Source organism: Montipora capricornis, chromosome 3 (genome assembly GCF_036669925.1).
Source record: "Montipora capricornis isolate CH-2021 chromosome 3, ASM3666992v2, whole genome shotgun sequence".
Lineage (NCBI taxonomy): Eukaryota > Metazoa > Cnidaria > Anthozoa > Scleractinia > Acroporidae > Montipora > Montipora capricornis.
The window spans coordinates 5,979,070-5,991,770 of NC_090885.1; the positions used below are offsets into that span (position 1 = coordinate 5,979,070).

Sequence of the window (12,701 nt, forward strand, 5' to 3'; positions counted from 1 at the left end):
TAGCACGCCCTCGAAGAATAAATGTTAATTAACAGTTACCACCTTTTTACTTTTCACCTTCAAAGCTGCGAATTGAAAACCCTTTCAATTCCATTGAATTAAAGCAAAAAATAACTTACACCTGCGCTTGTCACGCCGGTGAGTTATCAAGTTGTTCCGCGATTCAAAGTTCCCGGCAAAGGATGAGGAACTCTTTCTCCTCCACGAAAGTCCAAGTGTTTCTCTGTTTTGTTGGTGTTTTTGAGCCTGACTGGGAAGGCATGCCATTATGCACCAGTCAATGTAAACCCCCGCATCCCCCCCCCCCCTTCCTGCCGGGACATAGCGGGTCATTTGACAAGGGCTTACTTCTAAAGTTGCAAAATGTCCCGCTACCCAAGGTCAGGTTTTCCCTCTAATTGAAGCTAACGATCTCGTACCCCGCTCTTGTTGGGTGGAAGACACAGGCTAATGTAAATGGTTTAAACTTTATTTGTCAAGTAACACAAGTCACCGCATACACTGCTTTTCAAATGGTATAAAATGTTTGTGGTGTCTTTCGAGTCTACTGTTAACATTTAAGAGAAATATTAAATTCCAGTCTTGATCAGACTTTTGAATAAAGCAACTACATCCTTGCGACTGTATGCCAAATGCGTTTTTCACTTCTTTCAACAGCATTTGCACGTCTAGACATCCCTCATCAGAGATACACATCACGTGTCTCCATTACGCCAAACTCGACAAGCACCTACACAAAATTTGCACCAATGAAGAACATATGGGTTACTGACCAAGCGTGAGGTCAAGATGGCTGGATATTGGCCAAGTTCTTTTTTTGCGTGTTTATTTACCGAGAAAAAAGTCGAGGTCCATAAACACGGAAGAAAAGAACGAGGCCAATATCCAGCTATCTTGACCGAACAACCTTGGTCAATGAAGGATTCATTATATGACTTAAAACACCAAAAAATGATATTTGATCTTCCGGAACCAAGCGAGAAATCCCGAGCGGGCAAGATAGCTCCATCTTGCTCTCGGGTAGCCAATCACAGCGCGCGATTTGGTTTACCTTGCCCTCCCACGGAGCTAGTCATATAATAAAAGACTTTAATTCAGACTTATCCGTTTTCAGACCTATCCATGAACAAAATATTTTTTAAATATGCATAAGAGAATATAAACACCTGATAATATGATTGATCCGTCAAGTGATTCTCAGAATAATAAATCACGAGTAAAAACTGTGACAAAAGATTTTTGTTCACAAAACAATCAATTATATTTATGTGTTCTTAGGATTATACAACGACCTTAAGGACGGATGGCATACTCAGCCAAAGATATAAGGTGATTGAGATAAAACGACTCTTACCTTCTATTTTCGTGGCTAAAAGCCGCCATCTTGCCGGACTAGCGAGTCTTGACCCAGTCCATCTCAGTGGAAAATACCCCAGTCCACTCCCCCGCTGTTCTTGGATGACGTGCAAAAGAGGTCAAAGTCCCCGATACTTGCGGACCTTTCGCTCGTCAAATAACGGAAAATTCCCCGAAAATGCCACGCTATGTCCCGGCCGGGGGGGTGCGGGGATTTAGATTGACTGATGCATTCGCCTGGGTGACTCGTAAACAAAATGACCATGTTGTTGTTGTCGTCGTTGTCGTCACGCATGTGACAGGCATGCGCACTTATAGTTCACGTATTATTTAGGACGCGAAACCATTTACATGAACACAGGTCCCGGAGAAATGTATTTTTGCGCCTAATTGATGATGTCATGGCCCCAGCAGATAGCTGTTCCATTTCATTTTAGTTTTGTATTTTTGGTGGTTTTGTTGACGTTAGCATACGTCACGCTAATCAACCTCCTGATAATTCAGCTAAACAATGTCAAGCTCCTTGAAGCTATCCACGACAGGTTGGACCATTTGATGTTATGCAAAAGTGTAACGAAATGATACATGAAATGATCATGTACTGAGCTGCGGATATGAAATCAAGTAAAGCTATGACCCTTGCAGTTATGGACGCAATTTTAGCAATTGCGTAGAGACGACTGAGAAATTCAGGACGTCAACGGGGTTTTGAACCCGTGACATTGCGCTACAGGTGCGACGCTCTAACCAACTGAGCGATGAAGCCTTTGACGTTGGGAGCTGGTCATTGTGGGTTCTAATTTTCCCGTGAGGAATGAATAAATGAACGAAATGGTATATCAAATGTATCATATACTGAACTGCGGATACGAACGTCATAGGGTTAATAGCTCAGTTGGTTAGATCGTCGCACCGGTATCGCGAGATCACGGGTTTAAACCCCGTTGAAGTCCTAAATTTTTCAGGCTTCTCTACGAAGTTGCTAAAATTGCTTCCATAGCTGCGAGGATTATAGCTTTGCTTGATTGTTTGATTTTTGAAGAATTTTATGACGCAATGAACGGTTTATCTGAAGCTGCACCATTCTTTGTTTGGATGAGCTATTTGATATTGTAATTTTACCGCGTGCTATTTCGCGCAATCCTGTGTGTCACTTGATATCCTCTCTGACCATTGGACACAACAGTCAGCTATTTAACACATCGCTTCGGCATTTGACTTTAGGCTCCACTATTTTACATTATATTGTACTGTTTGAACAAAGAAAGCAACCTAGCCTATCTCCGCTTTGAATGAATCATTTGGTTTTCCTCAGAACTGTAAGTGAAGGATAATGTCTGAGCTCCAAGGCCTTCTTACTGTTCTTACCGAGCGTGTATTTTTAAAAGGGGACCTCTCTTCCGACTAATGAATAATTTTAAACCAAACAAATAGAATGTTTACAATCAAAACTTTGCTCGACAATGTTCTCCAAAATAGTGTATGGATAGAAAAAAAATGAAGTTTAGAATCACTTATTTTCACTATCAAATTTCTCTGGCGCCGCCATCTTGAATAATTTTAATGCGTTATATTGGAGTTCAGGCGGGCGAAGCACCATGGGTAAGATATTTTGGGAAATCTATCGATGCGAGAAGACGTCAACTACGCCCGCGCGTTAAGACTGTCGGGGTGGAGGTGGGGAGGCAAGACAGCCTCTGGGGACGGGAGTGTTCGGGCAACTTTCCTTGGTGGGAAATCGCGTGGCGGCGTTGCATTTAGCAACCCGCGTTTTTCTGGCGGGAAATCATATTAGTGATAACCGGAGCCTCCTGGTGATAAGCAATCGGAAACGAGCAGGAAAGAGCACGAGAGAAGTGGCGACAAAATTTGAGAAAATTAAGCAAGGAAAACCTCGAGAGAAGCCGAGGAAGAACAAAACGAGAAGACTTCAATGAAAAATATCGTAGAGCTGAAAGAAATAGAGCGAGAGACAAAACACTTATTTACAACGGTTAGCTTTCAGGTAATGTTCTCCTTCTTAACGCATGCCTCGCTGCCTCACATATTTTGGAAACTTCGCCAAAAAACGAAGAAGGCCTCAAAACGTTTGCAATTCCGTATTGACAGACACCAACGCTCGAACCAACTTTGTTTAGGTTGAACTATTTCAAACTCTTGCATATTTGGTGGTAACGGCGGCCAATATCACGTTCGCCGTTTTGGCCAAAGCATAGGAACTATGAGAATGCAATTGTCAAACACGCTCTTTCGTCTCAGTAAACCAAAATGGCTTCTGATTGCGTGATTTACTGGGCTTTATATCGCACAAGCTACACCTAAAGAAAGAGTCAGGAATTGAGAGTAATTCAGTCCTTTATTTTGGAGCTATGATCCAACATTCTACAACTTGTTCAATTTAATAATCTACTGAGATCCCAAGCGAAGGTTAATTGAGTTTCTTTTTATCGTTTAACTGTACCAATGTTGTTATTTACTTTCCGAACCAAGGGAACCCTCGTTTCTGGGTAACAAGTCCACGTGAGATCCACGGGAATCCCCTTTTCATGGCCTGCTGGAGGTGTGCGGCGTGAAGCATGGCGGAAACAATTCTGCTTGTAGGAGCCCTTTTTTCCAAAGTGCTACAATCTTCTGGAATTTTCCACATCTCAGGATCCACAGATTTTCTCAAATCAAGGAAACTAGGAAGACGAAAGCGGAATAGAGTACTGACACGTCCATTGCTTATTTCGTGTTGATTGACTACTTTCATCGACCTTTTATGCCGTTCCTTTTTTTGAGGGGTTGTACAGGAATTTGGGGAAGGAGGGGGGGGGGGGGGGGTTGAGGGTGTCTTTGTCTTTGCCTAAGTAAAATGGATACTTATTTCAGGGAAGCATGGTAAAGTCCTATGAGTAAATAACATAAATAACATAAATAACATGCATCTTTTTTAACGTAAAGCCTCCACTCAGTAAAACATAAGCATGAAGGCATAAAGGGTTGGAGAAAGCAGTCAATTGCCCCTCTAAAGAGTAACCCACCGAGGGTTAATTGCCTCTCTTGAGAGCCACCCCCCGTAACGCGTATCTATATAAAGTAGAGCGACTTTCATATGGCCTTGAGAAAGTGTTCACAATTTGTTTCACGGACCAATGTTTGGCAAGATCAAAACAAACTTTCTCCTTATTCCCGCCAAGGAAACAGTAAACAGTTCGATTGCCCAATCACGTTACTGCATTTCAAATGACGTTAAAGCGAAACTTTCCAGAAAGTTCCATGTTTGCTTCCGTGTTCGCTAAGCCAATGAAAATTCACGCTCGTTTTTCGATAAGCCAGTTATAATTTTGCATTTTTGTTTACGTTCTGTTTTTACGAATATTTTCTAAGGTCATTTGAAAGTCGTTCAATAGTCCTGAGATATTCTTACCTGTTCATGTGTAAGTTAGCTTGTGGTGTGTGATTTAACTGGTTCGTTCGTGCCTAAAGATTGTTTTTCGTCAACACATCCTTCAGGCACTAACCTTACTAACCAACCGCGAGATTCACACCTGGGGAATATTGGCCCGAGGTCGTGGCAATACGGACCAAACTTAGCGAAGTCCATACAAAAACGACCGGTGGCCAATATTCCCCAGTACGGTCTCGAATAAGTGAGGTTGGTAAGTTGTTCCTTGTATAGCATCGTTTTTTTGAGCAATAGGACACTTCTCCGCTTGGTGAATGTTCGTAATCTTCGTTTTCCGTCAGCGAACCTTTTACATGTAAAAACTAAATTCCGCTCGCTATAATTGTATTGTTGTGATGAAAAAAGAAAAACAGAAATCAAATTCCGCTGTTATTAAATACGGAAACGGACTGTTTCCATGGTAATGCTCCGTACTGTAAACTCCCGACCGAAAACCAACCAATCAGAGTGCTCAAAGATAAAGAAGGAAATACACTACTAAAAAATATGTCTTTCGTTTTCTGTTTAATAGTAACAGAGTACAGAGAGTCGTAGGTGCAGCTCTTGTGAGGTGAATTCCGTTTTTTCTTTAAGTATGCTCTTGTCACGAAAAAAAAATTACCCTTTTAACGTAAGGATTTATTTGTACACTCTTTTCTCACTATTTCGGAATAAAGATACTGCGAACGAAGAGTTCCGAGGAGATTGTGGCCGCGTAAAAATTGGGTCGAGGGTTGAGGGATTTGACCACAATGCTAGAGTCCGTCGATAATGCGGAAAACATCTTCGAAACCCTTTTTGTCACTATAATGCTTGAAACGCTAGCAAAGGACTGGCGAGAAAATAGGGACCTTTAGATAGGAGTGCGACGACAACTACGAGAAGGAGTTTTCTGTACTGAGCACGCGCACTTCAAACGAGTTCGGCCTCCAAACCTTATGCGCATGCCCTTTACGGAAAATGCGTACTCTTAGTCGTCGTATTCCTCCTCCGATCTAAAGGTCCCGAATTACGTTTGTTAATGAAGATCAAAGTAATGATCTTCATTAACAAACAGTCAGTCTCAGTTCATTTACATCGATCTTATGGATACGAAGGACCGAAGATCACCACTTGTGCAAGGGGGATTGGAAATTCTAGTCAAAGTTGTTTTTAAAATGGAGGCCACGACAGGGAAAAGGAAAATAATTAACAAATATCATTAACTGATTGTTGTCGCTAGTTAATTACAAGGAGACGGATGGGAATTACCCTGCGATTAGGTGTTCTTTTCTTTAGTGAAGGCGCGTATATAATTATTTTCTCGCCCTCTCAGGTTAGATAGGAATGGATTATTTGACGACTGCATCAAGGATGTTTTACAGAAACTACAGTAATTTTGACCTTAAGCAAGGACCACGACGATGGCTACGAGAACGCAACAAAACAATAGGTTTAATTAAAAAAAAAAGAATAGTTCTGCACGCCCTGCACGTGCGTTTTACAGGTTAATACATTTCTTTGCAATTCTCGTCTTGACAACGACGTGAAATGATCAAATTTGAGATCATGTGGAGGGCGAGAGCCCCTGACGATGAATTTCAATTTGCTCTCTAAACAACCACACCGTTCTCATCAATTTTATATTTGGAATTTGTTCTCACACTTTCTAAGCAGAGCGACTTGGAGCAATCGCAAAATTATTACAGTGACGGGAAATAATATTTTTAGACAACGTTCTTGTAGCTGTCGTCGTCGTCTTTGCTTAAGGTGCCTAGTATTATGATTCAGACGACGAGAGCTCAAACTAGAGAATCTAACGTCGATTAAAGGATTTCATTGCGGGGTTTTAAATTTCGCGAAACTTTTTCCGCGGCTCTTTAATTTTAATTTCGCCCTTTTAAAAATCGCAAAGATTAGTGCAAATTGTTCCTTTGGGACTTCTTCCATCTTTTGAAGCACAAAATGAATTTTTTTTCGTTCGCTTCGGATTGAAGACTGAGTGAGTGAGTGAGTGAGTGAAGCTATTAGTCTCTCCCCTCGGGGCTTTTTGGGACTAATTTACAATGTTTTTCGGGGGACTTTAGCCAGACTGCTTTTTACACGGTTTACAATTTTATTTTAGGAAGTGAGAGATGCCCCCGTCCAGATAAGGTCAGACCACAACACCGGGGACTACGTCCCCTACTCTTATCGAATAGTGAGTAGGTTCTTTAACGTCCCATACTATTTAATTTCAAACAAGGGTTATGAGACGGGACCTCCGGTTTACAGTCCTTATCCGAGAAGACTTGAAAGTCTAAGTGTTTGCAGATGTAATTACAAAGGCGGCACATTCTCCTCAGTTATTTTAAGACCCTGAGTGTTGGTCCGGCCGGAGTCGAACTCACGACCTCCCGCGTGACAGCCCGGTGCTCAACCAACTGAACCACCGGTGCGCGGTGAAAAAATATGAAAAGAATAGGTTTTCTCTGTATCTACAAAATACGCATTCCTTTGGGATTTGTTTAGGGCGAAAAAACCCCGGCGGTAACTATAGTGCAAACGACTGGTTGAAAATTCTTCCCAGATAACTGCAAGCGTTAGCTTTTTGGTCATCCCCGCAAAACTGCTTCGCGCAATTTTGGAAATATTTTAGTGTCCAATTACTGTGTTAATCCTAAACGCACCAGTGGCTCAGTTGGTTGAGCACCGGGCTGTCACGCGGAAGGGGGTGAGTTCAACTCCGGCCAGACCAACACTCAGGGTCTTTAAATAACTGAGGACAAAATGCTGCCTTTGTAATTACATCTGCAAATGGTTGGACTCTCTAGTCTTCTCGGATAAGGACGATAAGCCGGAGGTCCCGTCTCACAACCCTTCAATGTTCACAATCCTGTGGGACGTAAAAGAACCCGCACACTTGTCGTAAAGAGTAGGGCATGTAGTTCCCGGTGTTGTGGTCTGTCTTCTGTGGTGTATCCTGGTGGTTAACCTCGCAGGCGACCTATGTCCTATTGTTACTCCACCATGTATGTATTCACACTCAATCAGTAAATAAAATAATAATAAATAAATAATAAACCTGGAAGATGATTTAAGTGGACCTTGCTCGCAAAAGAATGGAACAGAAGCTGTGTCTCATTACCTTGCTGTCCAAGATTGGTCTTTATCCTTTGAAGCAGCACTCACTGGGATTTTATTATTGCCATCTGTCTCCACAGTTAAAACGACGAAAGCTAGACGGAGGAGAACATGTCAAATGAAAAGAATATGAAACTTTGTTCCAGAATAACTCAGATCAGAACAACTTAGTGATTTTAAGAGTAAGCTCAAGCAGTATTTCTTGCAGGCTTAACTTTCATTTTGTTCGATGCAGACTTCTCGCCTACGTCACGTAGCAACTGCCTGTCATGTAACATGCCCAGGAAACTGGCCTCTCCCATTACATGCTGCTTTTAATGTTTAGTCGTATAGAAATTCTAAAAGTTTTTTTTTTTCAATTTAATTATTGCTCTCATATAGTCCTAGGGGCCACAGTAACTGGCATATGCTATGGCTTTTTTTCTTGGATTGTTAAATTAGATATTGTACCTGTAAATATTCCTGGCAAAGCAGAAAAAAAATTCAAAAGAGATAATTTCAGGGGGTCATTCAATGATTCAGTAACAAGTGGAAGGGAGAAAAGAGCCTATCATCAACATTGTTGAAAGGAGACGAGTTTGGACGAGTACCAAGCTGAAGGCAAAAATAAATGTAGAGAAAGTTCAAATTCAATTTGGCGGAGAATACGCGAGAGAGTTTTAATCAAATCGCTTAGAGAGAGAAAACAAACTAAACAGAGAACCACCGGCATCAAGTGGTAAATTAAAAAGAACCAGTAACGAATTATTGACATGATCAATACCCATTATACTTATATACAGTATCATCTCATCATGCAAAACCATCGTCGATTATATTTATTAGTTCAGAAAATACCATAATACTCCTTGTTTGTCCCCCCAAATTTTGCATAAGCATTATTTCCAGTTTCTCTTGGGACTTACAATGGTCCCAAGAGAAAACGAAAACACTGCTGGTCCAACTCATTTCTAACATACCAGTATATAGAATGTGATTTATGGTGCGTTCGATTGACTTTATTCCAGAATAAGAATACGTCTAGTGATGATTTTAAACGGTATGTTTGGCGTTTTTAAGCAACAAGGATATTAAAAATTTGTTTAAAATAGGGGGCAAGGCTGGCGTAGTGGTGAGAGCACTCGCCTTCCACCAATGTGGCCCAGGATCGATTTCCGGATTCTACACCATAATTGGGTTGAGTTTGCTGGTTCTCGACTCTGCTCCGAGAGGTTTTTCCCTGGGTACTATGGTTTTCCCCTCTCCTCAAAAACCAACATTTGCAGGCGTAGCTCAGTTGGCTTGTCCGCGGCTTTCAGAGCAAGGGGTCCCCACTTCGATCCTCGGTGACTTCAACGTCTGTTTCGACTTTCCTCTGATCCGTGTAGTTATAGCTTTAAATATCTGTGAAACGGAGCACTGACAGAGGGAGGGGGGAGAGGTAAAATGCGCACCGTGGGCTTCCATTGATACCAGTTTCGTAACTGAAGGAACTACCGACGTTAAATAAATTGACTTGACTTGACTTTTTGCAAGTGTTTGACAATTTTATAATGTTAATCTCCATAAAAATAAAGGATTTCTAACTTCTATTCCATGAATTCCTATTCCGGAATGCGACCAATCGAACGCACCCTTAAGATGGAAACAAAGACGTAAACTTCAAAGCAATATTTGTTTCTGAACGAAGTGTCAACCCCTTCATTTCTGTATCCAACACCCAGGATTTCACTTTCTGAAAATATATTATTATAGAATATCACTGAAATACTAAATCATTTCAAGAAAGGCATCGAAAGCCGCGATTTTCATATGTAACCATAGCAACAGTAATCTTTTCACGTGTGAACATAACATTATCTTCAGGTGTGAAGATATCGTTTATTCGCGCCAAAGCTCACTTGGTATTTCATTTGTGTTTATATAATAAATCGTGTTTCGTATCAATTATTACGGGATATAATAGGAACATGCAAGTGACCAGAGCATCAAATGAAACGTGTTCGCTCAGTCATGAGTCCTTTTCAAGCCCGGATTTTTCTCTGTCTTCTCTTCACCTGCACTTTCAAGTTGCTTCAAAAACTGCGATTATCACTTTCGCTTAAACAATGTCCTTATACATGACCTTTTACTTAATCAAAGGTCTTTCTCCTCCTCAGAATCCCCATTCATCCCTCTTAAGTCTGCCATCATTTTTGTAAAGAAGGAGTATCTGTGGAGGAGGATTTTAACTTTCGAGCACATACTCACATTCTTCAATCTTGGCAGAATACACTTCAACTGTGGCTCCATTTAAACCAAGTATACCAGGACTAGTTATCTGTTGGAATCCGAGGAAAGACTCCTGCACATTCTCAAGGCTTGGTACGCCTGCAGTACCCTTAAAGCAGTGGTTAGACATGACATAATACCACATGCCCTATTTTCAGAAACAAAATGCCGGTCGTTAATTTCAAATTACAGCTTTAGCGAAACAGACATGCGTTTAAAAATAAAACCATGGAATTTTGCGGCTTTCAATTTAGTAACTTAAAGTAAGTTAACTTAAAATAACTTGTATTAATTTTCGTTCCCCTCCATGATCAGTTCCTGGATTTTATAATCTTACCCTAGGCAAGACGATATGAGGTTAAAGGGGGTTTAATACTTCATATTCGCCCCTATTCCAATGAAAATTATTATAGGGAATGTGCCATATTGCGTCGGTTACCCTATTTGTCTGTAAGTGTTAAAGCGAACAACGAAGTCACGGGAATAACAGATAAGAATAACCTTCGCATCATGGCCTAATTTAAAATATTCTTACCTCATATTGTGATTTTAAACAATTACCAAATCAGGTCCCAGTTGTTCAAAAGGTGGCTAGCGCTATCCACCGCGCGATTTTGCATAATCACCTGTGTGTTTATACTAAAAAGTTTTAATCTTGAACATATGCCCCACTGTCGCTCTTTTGGGACCCACCGATTGGCTTTTGATCTTTGGGCGTGGTTTTCAGAGGTGCTGATCTAATATGAAAGTATTTTCCCACTACTTGTTAACTAATACTAATTTTAGCCTAGGCGAACTTTGTTGCCTCTCAGCTAATCACTGTTTAAGGCTATTTGGTAACGGACCAATCAGAAAAGTTATGTTTGCGAGGTCCAATCTGATTGGCCATTTTTTGGGGGGACCTTGTATTTTTAACTTAAATAATACCGTAAGCTGATGGGCCAAGGACAAATGAGAGGGATCGACATATAAGCTTCTAGTCATACGAAATGCTTACTTGGTTAAAGTCCAGGTACATAGTATAGGATGTTCCTTGGTAAGTTCCACCAAAACGAAGATGCCTCTGATTCAAGTCTAAATCGAAGTGAATTCCCATCGTCATCGAAGATCCATCATCTTTTGCCTGGGCCTTAAATGATAGTTGTAAAACTCTAAGATTTGTACTGTAAATACAAAGAGTTAACTTCAGAGTTAACTTCAGTTCGAAATGTATTTTACAAGCTTAGCGTTTTTCTTTTACTTGCTTACCATGGCCAGTCTTCCTGATAATTCCTTTGGGAGTGCTGGAAAGAAAAAACGCATTTTAGTCCAACAAATAACACTACAAACAACGAATTTGCCCGTAAAAGGAGATTTACCAGAAAAATTTAACTCTCTTTTTGTTGCACTTTGTTTGGCAGTAGTAAAGACGATGAGCAGAGCAATAGTAAGAATGGCCCCTTTCATGCTGAAGTGGATTAATGCACACACGATGATTCTGCTAAAGTAAAGCGTTTAAACATTCTTGTCCTCTTTTATACACTTTTGAAGGTATCATAAGCTTTTATTAATTTCAATTTAAAAGTCTTAGATGTTCTTAAAAGCAATCACAATTAAAATATAGAATGACATTTAGTATTCAAGGACAAAGCTGTAAACTGAATATGATGTTAAACAGTTTCAACCTTGCCGTACACTTTTAGAATTTAATTTTCAATACAGTGGGGTTTGTGAATTCAAATAAAGATTCAATTGTCTCTACACTTTAAAAATTGATCCATTTTAGGAATAACTGATTTTACTGAACTCGGGAGTTGGGGTTGAGGCTATGTAAAACTTTCCAACTGCTGCAAAAACAGTACTATAATTGGCTCAAGGAGTGTATTCAGCTGATTTAATTTTTATGATAAGTCAATCTACTTTTTAGTTAAAAAACGCCCAATTTGAATCGACTCTTGTTTCAACCTTTTCTTTTCTTTAATTGTTCACACTCTTTCTTAAGAGATATTTCTAAGGTCTTAAAGCTTTTATTCAAGAGTGAACGGTATGCGTTACAATTAAAAGTGATTTCCACACATTTCTGTTCTCGATTTTGAACAAATCGGGTGGGGAAAGGAAGGGCATTCATCAGATCATACAATTAATGTTTAATAGAATCTGTCCTGCCATGTAAGGAGTGAAAAAACTAGTACTATTAAAAAACCTAAGGCTTCCGACAGGTCCAGAAATATTTCGGGGCACATTTTACTAACACAACAGGCACACATTAAATATTAGATGACATCAATGAATTTTGTAAGATTTCTATCAAACGTGATTTTCACGAGGAGCCCATGACTAAGGGCGCTTTCCATTTGACAGAACTGACCGGCCAGACCAGGCAGTTGGAAGGACTATCTCTGCAACGCCTTCAAATTTACACTCTTCGAGAACGATGTACATTCCTCCGGAAGAATGCGAGGGATTATCATGCAAGAGTTCCTTCAAATAGGCCTTTTGCAACAAACGATCACATGGTACAAAATCCGCCATGCTGTAGGGCAAGCTCATTATTATTCCCCCACTGGGACATTAAAACAAAGGCACG

The 12,701-nt window shown here is 40.4% G+C and overlaps 1 protein-coding gene across 1 annotated transcript; it reads right to left on the reverse strand.

The window, feature by feature from the left end:
* Positions 1-3,693: 3,693 nt before the first annotated feature.
* Positions 3,694-11,620, reverse strand: LOC138042018 (uncharacterized). Its single transcript, XM_068887745.1, has 6 exons — positions 11,494-11,620; positions 11,384-11,418; positions 11,133-11,264; positions 10,115-10,283; positions 7,890-7,980; positions 3,694-4,037 (listed from the first exon to the last, which is right to left on the reverse strand). Exons 1-6 carry the CDS (start codon positions 11,579-11,581, stop codon positions 3,830-3,832), a joined length of 723 nt encoding a protein of 240 aa, XP_068743846.1. The 5' UTR covers positions 11,582-11,620; the 3' UTR covers positions 3,694-3,829.
* Positions 11,621-12,701: the final 1,081 nt, after the last annotated feature.